We start from the raw sequence: 7,665 nt of genomic DNA on the forward strand, positions 1-7,665 counted from the left end.
ATGAAAATTTCACCTAAGATAACACGTTATTTTCTAAGAAATTTGAGATACAAAAAATTCGAGGTTGGGGCTTGGGTCGGAGGAGATAGTTATCTTGACAAGGTCGAGACCCAATCCTAGAAATTACTAACCTTGCACATTAAACTAATATGGGTTTTCCTCGTGAGCGATGTTATTTAAGCCCACAAAATTTCTTCAGTTTAATATAGAATTTAAATGCAGTTTTTGACAACTACATCATTTAAGAAACTTACTTGAGACGATCTCACTGTAAGACTTTGGTGATGTGTTGTGTAACCGTATAAATGCTAACTATTCTCGTTCATCCAGCTGTCACCATGGATAATCAATAACTAACATTGATTGTTCATCAATAATCACTTTTTTTGATAGATGGTTTTGAAAACCCTAGTTAGTAAAACGATTTACGTTCTTTACAAAGGGTTGCCGAATTATACGCTTATTATTGAAGTATCCGTGTAATTCGCGAATTGTTCGTGAATTTTTGCAAAAAAAAAAAAACAAAAAAAAAAAAAAAAAAAAACCATTACTCACCCCAAAACGATGTCGTTTTAGTGGGGTTTAATAACTTTAATTCAAAATTAAACAGAATCTCTTCTCTTCTTCGGTTCTTCTTTCTTCCTCAGTTCTTCGACGGATGATATTTCAGCTTTTCTTCCTTAGTTCTTCGATGTTTTAGCTCTTCTGCCATAACTGGTTGAGATTTTTAATGGGTTTGTGTTTGTTTGTTAGGGGAGAAGAATGGTGAACTGGTTGAGATTTTTTGTGTGACATATGAGGTGGTGAAAGACACTTTAGGGTTTGAGATAAGAATATCGGGCTGAAGTATGTGCAACTCTGTGATGTTTGTTGAACAAGTGGTGCTATTTTTGTAGGCAAGGGGACATAGAGAGGGTATTTTATTTTTATTTATTTTCCTATTTGCTTGAATATTTTGTTGAGTTTCATGGCATGAATTTCCTAGCGTAATTCCATGGAACGAAATCCATTGGCATCAATTCATGGTCTTTTCTTTTAATCATAACCACAAACATCATAACAGTTTTTGTGTGCTTCATTGAAATATATAAGATTCATGCATATTTGGGGATTTGGTTACAATGCCTTTCACCGGAGCACAATGTTCATTTGGAGAATTTGTCTATATGACTACAAGCTTCATTGTTTTGTTGGTCTGGTCCTTGGATTCGGAGAAAATCTCCATAGTTTGCAATACAGCGCTCCTCCATATAAGTCAGCAAATGTAGAATATACAATTGAACTTTCATAAATACCAAATTTTCAGTTTGATTTTGTTCTTCTTCTTTTCTTTGGTGGTGTTGCTGTTTTGGTGATTAATGTTCATGCTTACTGTTGCAGTGTAAAGGCCATGCTTTTTTATTAGAAAGGGTCAACTTTAAAAATGATCACGCTCGTCTCAATTATCTCATCGTCCTATAATCAAACTGACGTTACCGCATAAGCAGTTACGTCAGTTGAGAGGTCAACAATATAAATACCTTCAATATTGCCTCACATCTCGCCTAAACGTGACAAAAATCTTTAATGAGTTTTCCTCATAGTCTTTCAATAAATTTATGTTTCATCAAACAATATTATCTCTTTAAACTACTACAAATAGTAACTATTAAAGGGAAAACAAAATCGCCCAAATTGAGCACAACCAGTTTTAACTGAAGTATAACAAAATAGCAAGCATATATAAAAGGGGAAAAAACGTAAACATAAACCAAATCATTCTAGCTAAAGTATTCTGAGAAATTTAGCAACAGATTTCATCACTCTGTTCCAATCAATCCAAGCACAGTAACTTCTGCTTCAATGATGCAAGTGTCATCCACCAAAAAACCCTGTTTTGGATCCTTGAGTTCATGCAACGATAAGAACTTTCTACAACCCCAATTTAGGGTTGGAGCAGCAAACAACTTTTTACCTGCAAGAAGATATTAAAAAAAAAAGAAAAAAAAAAGATAAGTGACTTTATGATCCTTCCAACCATAATAACCAAGGCAAGAGACTAAGGCACTAATGCAATCCTTACATTGAAAATCCTCCCATGCCTAAAACTTTTAACATGCGAACTAGAGTTGAGCGCCTAGTTACTTACTTTTGATTATAGGCTTCGTGAAGTGAGCATCTAGATGCTCACATTTTGTCCGCATTTTGAAAATTTCAAAACGTCCGCATTCAAAAATGAATAATCTTTATATTGCATTCAAAAGATTCCTATACGCCACTTCAATGTACAATCTTTAGTATGCATTTGACACAATTTCTCTCTTCACCAAAAAGACTTACAATATCGAAAACTGGAAACACTAAATCTAAACTCTTGACTTGCAACCAAAAGAGTTAAAAGCGTGATTAAGCAAATTTCATTTTTTTTTCTTAACAATAAATAACTTTTTGCTAAAATTATAGTGTCAAGAACTCTAATTGAAGAAGTTGTATGGTAAGAATTCTTAATCTCACGTGCAAATTCAATGTGCCTTCCTTCAATTTGATTTTTGACACGCAAAATGAATTTCACAAACAATTTAGCTGTGCCATCAGGGATAAATGACTTGGGCAGAGATATAAAAATTGAAATATTGTTGCCCTCGGCTTCTGCAATTCCATTAGGGTAGAACAAAATTTTCCTGCATTATAATTAAAAATTAATCAAACTCAGGAAGTGGTTCATATGGCAAAGAGAAAGAAAAGCCATTCTATATCAAAAGTGTATATGTACCAGTTGCAGTCTCCAAATGGTATGGACTCATAACTTTCCTTGAGTAAATTTGAAAATTTATTGATTTTCCAAAGATGGTAACATGTAGCAGGTTTTTTTATCATTGATAAGCACTCCCCTTTTGAAACACATTTGACAACAAAAACCTCGGCACCAAAAACACAAGTATCATCAATAAGGTATCCCTTCAGAGGGTCATGAAATGATTTCAGGTCTATGCATTTGGTGATACCCCATTTGGTCTTCATTGCGTGGTATCGCCCTACCCTACCATCTACATCACAAACATTAATGTAGCTATAATTATGAAAGCATAACAAGTTGTAAATTTATCAACAGTACTGCCACATTGTTGACCCTTTTAAATCAATATAAACACTATAATAATATAACTTTGATTGCATAGCAAATGAGGAAGATGATTTCAGCCAGTTTGCCCCAGCATTTTTCTCAAGACCTTGAAAGGGTTCCAAGAACTATACCAAAAAAAAAAAAGAAAAAAAAAAGAAACGGACCATCAAGCTATAAACAAAAAGAAACCCTAATCCTTCCCCGATGAAGCCATAGAAACTTCCCAATTTCAATGAATAAAAAAGACTTCCTTAAACTTTTGAGGACATAAACGCCTAAGAGATATCCAAAACTTTATTTTATCCCACCAAGAGAAAACCTCTCTTTTCCACAAATATCTTCTAAATTTCTCCTATTCCTATCCAACCACAAAATCCAAAAAAAACTTCCATGATTAAAGCACAGACTATTAACACACCAGCATTCCTTCTGCCTTCCATAGTTGCATGTCTTCCTATTAAAGCCAAATGACAACTAAAAGGTAATGCCTAGGAAAGTTTAAACTCCTTAAAAATTGTTTGCAAACAGCTAAAAATGACGAAACACAAAAAGAGTGTTAATATTCTCTTAGTCCTTTTTGCAAAAAATGAATCAATTCATATTTCAGGTCCTCTTCTTTGAAACGTTTAATTAGTGTGTGTATGTGTGTGTTTTTTTTTTTTTTTTTAGCACAACAGTTAAGATCCTCACTTGGACTTTTAACTTTCTGAATCACTCTAAAAGGTCTTCTCCTTTGAAACATACCATTAGGAGAGTCAATAAGACTAGAAAAGCAAGATTTTGTTAAAAATTCCAAACCTGTCAAAACCACACTCTTATAATCTCCAAGCAGCTAGCATTGTAAGATGCCAGATGTCGCAATCTTACAATCTCTAAATACAGTTAGGGTCACCAAGAATTTTCAGTATATAAGCGTAGACATGGCACAGTACGTTATTATAATTTTATATTGTCAAGGACATTACCTTGGAAACTATCATACTTGTCCTCAAGCTGATTGTAGATTAAAAAATTGAAAATCACTTTGACTTCCCATCCTGCAGGGAGAGAACTTGTCTCCATCAATTCCAGGTAAACGGAGATATGATTTCCCCAGTTTTTGCTAAAGTCACCATTTGGGTAGATATGCAGTGTCCTGTAAAACCAGATCCCAATTGTACAGTGAAAGAAACGAAGAATTGTATTATAATTCTACACTAAAATGACCTGATATCCTGAAACTTGACAAATGGTCATAAACAACAGGTTGTTTACTATCTATTTTAGGGTCATATTATGCAAGGTAGATAGAAAAATAATGTGTACACTTCACATGTTTTACAAGATAATCATAAATGAGAAAATGTAAATAATGTCGACATCTTTGAATATACAGAAGCTATGGTAAAAATAAATTACCATTTGAAACCCCCCGCTTCAAATTGGCTCGTTTTGTATATCTCAATTGAAGCTTTTAATAACGAGAATGACTTGATTTTGAACAAGTAATGACTAGGCAAAGCATCCCTTCCTGAAAGAAGATCAAATAAGGGGCACAATAAAACAAAGTAATTATATTTTTACACCTCCTACATTATGCTTTTATAATAAACTCCAGAAAATTGCCTTAAGAGGAAGTATGTAGTTCAACTTATGAAAGTTAGTGAAAAACTTAAATGAAATATTTTCAGCTCATAACATCAATAAGGCCATTAAAGAACACCATACAGCTACAGAAACACTAGCATGAAGAATGAAAGATGATTTTTTATGGTACTGAAAGCTGAGGAAATTTCCAAATAGAATCATCTATTGCTTTCACTTTTGTTTTTACACTAAAATAACATATTAACCCTAATTTTGTTAGCATCATAAAGGTATTGACCCTTTCTTTATCTTCTGATACGCAAAAATCTATCGTATTTTTTGTATCTTTCTTATTTAAGTAATGCTATACTTATAAAGTTGGAATCCCAACTTTGAGAAACACTTAGATAAAGCAGTCTCACCACCGTAGCAATGTGATGAGACCATTCAATTAAACAAGGACATGTATTATTAGTTTCTCGAAACCACCCATCATGACGATGATCAATGAATGATAGAGAGTTATTGATGGATGTTAGCGAAAACAGAATGAAAAAGAAAATTTAGCATCTATGCGGCAACACATGCCACTAGGATCATCCACAAAGTGAAGTGGTAAGACTATTACGTTATATAAGTTTTTTTCACCCGACTTTGGATCCCAACCAATGTAGATGATGACACCACATCAATTCTAAAGTCATGGGTAAAATCATGACGACTTTATCCTAATTAAAGAGGTATTGATACGTAATCAAGGATCTCAAGATAAAATCCCAACTATGGATATACAGCACAACACTACTGTTATTATATTTAACTGCATTCTGGTAGTTAGTAGTTGCATCTAAATCCATGGAGAAACTCAAAAAAATCTTCCATGTCATCAGTCTTGCATAAAAATACTTTGACTAAAATCCTTTAATCTATATAACACGTATAGAAATATTAAAAAAAAAAAAAAAAAATTAAAACTTTAAGCTTTAAATAAAATCCTGACGAAATTGTATAAACGGGATTTCAACCTAAGAAGTCTGTACAACGTGATCTATTATAATCAGCCCAAGTGACTTAAATCTACACATACCTTTCACGATGACGACTTCAGCGGACTCCTCGGTCTTCATATTGGCGTTGAGAAGAAAACTGCGAATTTGAGGAGGTACAAAATCTAAATAAGCGTTCCTCTTCTCTTGCAATGCAAGGAATTAAAATACCATCTTTGTACAACCACGAAATGGGCTTCTACTTTGGAGTGCAAATGGGCCAGTCCATGAACATAATCTCAAAAGTCTGATCTATAAACCCATGTAAAATTTCTATTATTTTGATACACTTTATTTACAAATTATCAATAAAGATGTATATTTTTCGGTGCCATGATCAATATTTTGTTGGTTAATCGTATAAAGGGCATAATTTAAGATGATTCATTTTAAATTTAAAAGGCATGTGATTTGTGTGACCAGTACATATGCTCGAAAATTATCTATTTATATTACTCTAATTAAGAATCATGACGGGCCTTCAAAATTTGAACAAGTAAAGGTTTCAATGACATTTTTTGCATTAATACAACATAAAATCTCTAAGCATACACTCAATTAATATTACCTCAAGTTCAAATCACTTGCTTACACATCAAAGATGTAATTTAGTAATAACAATTTGAATTCAAACTGGTTCTGTTCAATATATGCTTTGAGACAAATAATGTTACTTAACAAATTGTCACATTATTGGTACACGACATTACATGGAAAATTACATGTAATATCGTATTATTGAAATCAATGAGTAATAATGTAATCTGCACCATCACTTTGCTGAATTAGCTCACATGTGGTGGTCCAGAACTGGAAATCAAGTGCAGGTCCATAATCATGAACGGAGCAAAATATCATAAAATGGCTCTAGGTCTGAATCTTTCTACAAGTCCATAAGCCGATCTATGAGTAGTTTGAAAATGGCTAGAGCACTTCACTGTAGGTTTGTCCGACCACTCAGTGACTTCTGCAAATCTGGTTGAAATGGATGACTTAGTAGGAGGACAAAGAAATTGTAGTGACAGACATTAGAAGTTCCGATGAAGCATGATTCAAGAACATGTTAGAACAAAAGTTTTGAGAAATTTATCATGCAACTTTCCATTTTCCATCTTAATTTATCATGATCAGGTTGCTGAATTGACTTGAAGAAAAGGTCATACCTCTTCTGTTTGTTGTATAATACTGTGAGTCCCCTTGTGATGCCCCAACTAGGAGCCCCAACTCGCAGGGCAAGTAGGCAGGCAACGATATAATTTTGAGATAGATATAGAAGCAGAACAATATATTATCTAATGAACTGTTTGTAAGAGTTAACATCAATTTTTTGAATAGTCAGACAGTTGATAGCTGAAGAGTTAGATTTGAGGAACTCACAGTGGCCTCTGCTATTGGGTTCACATTTCCATTTACTGAGAAAGCACCACCAAGAACTACTATTTGCCCAATGTGTCTTTCCCAATGCAAGATCTGTTCAACCTCCTCTACCAATAGAGAATATATCAATATGTAACCCCTATACATTGGTTGTTCTTAAAATACTGTTTATGTGCGAGTAGGAACGATCTTCCTTGAAGCGGAACGGGTGCTTCATGAGTCGGAACGGGCATAGGAAATTATGCTACTTCTAAGAAGCCAAGTCACATTTTACTTTTGCAAGTAAATTAAATCTACCAAATAGTTCTCAAATTTTACTGTTACAGTGATTTGGTTGGTGGTCCTTTGGGACTTCATGATGAACACTGCGGTGGCTTCTAAAATACCTGTCCCCACTCCCTAGAGCTCTTTGACAAAAAACCTACTGCCTCGCTCTCTCTCCCACCCGCTCACCTACTTAGTTGTTCTGTAACAAATTAATGGTATGTCTTATTGTTTAGGTTTATAATAAGTATTCAAATATTCATTTTCTTTTAATTTTTTTAAATATTATTTTAAAAACAGAAGAGGGTA

At 33.7% G+C, this 7,665-nt stretch overlaps 1 protein-coding gene and 1 long non-coding RNA gene across 2 annotated transcripts; both read right to left on the minus strand.

Moving 5' to 3' along the window:
• Nucleotides 1-1,583: 1,583 nt before the first annotated feature.
• On the minus strand, nt 1,584-5,851 carry LOC116131130. The gene is made up of 6 exons (XM_031416775.1): nt 5,757-5,851; nt 4,502-4,613; nt 4,069-4,238; nt 2,753-3,026; nt 2,494-2,660; nt 1,584-1,954 (listed from the first exon to the last, which is right to left on the minus strand). The coding sequence occupies exons 1-6, from the start codon at nt 5,794-5,796 to the stop codon at nt 1,800-1,802; spliced, it is 918 nt and encodes a 305-aa protein (XP_031272635.1). The 5' UTR covers nt 5,797-5,851; the 3' UTR covers nt 1,584-1,799.
• Nucleotides 5,852-6,568: 717 nt separating this feature from the next.
• LOC116131111 lies at nt 6,569-7,192 on the minus strand. Its single transcript, XR_004128210.1, has 3 exons — nt 7,093-7,192; nt 6,879-7,015; nt 6,569-6,690 (listed from the first exon to the last, which is right to left on the minus strand). It is a non-coding gene; the product is annotated as an uncharacterized LOC116131111 (long non-coding RNA).
• Nucleotides 7,193-7,665: the final 473 nt, after the last annotated feature.

Source organism: Pistacia vera, unplaced genomic scaffold, assembly GCF_008641045.1.
Source record: "Pistacia vera cultivar Batoury unplaced genomic scaffold, PisVer_v2 Contig23, whole genome shotgun sequence".
Classification (NCBI taxonomy): domain Eukaryota; kingdom Viridiplantae; phylum Streptophyta; class Magnoliopsida; order Sapindales; family Anacardiaceae; genus Pistacia; species Pistacia vera.

Excerpts from the sequence above, each read along its gene's own strand:
- LOC116131130 (XM_031416775.1), bottom strand. The coding sequence starts at position 5,796 with ATGAAGACCGAGGAGTCCGCTGAAGTCGTCATCGTGAAAG. Across the intron at positions 4,614-5,756 it reads TGAAGTCGTCATCGTGAAAG|GAAGGGATGCTTTGCCTAGT; the intron begins GTATGTGTAGAT and ends ATCTTCTTTCAG. Across the intron at positions 2,661-2,752 it reads CCATTTGGAGACTGCAACTG|GAAAATTTTGTTCTACCCTA; the intron begins GTACATATACAC and ends ATTATAATGCAG.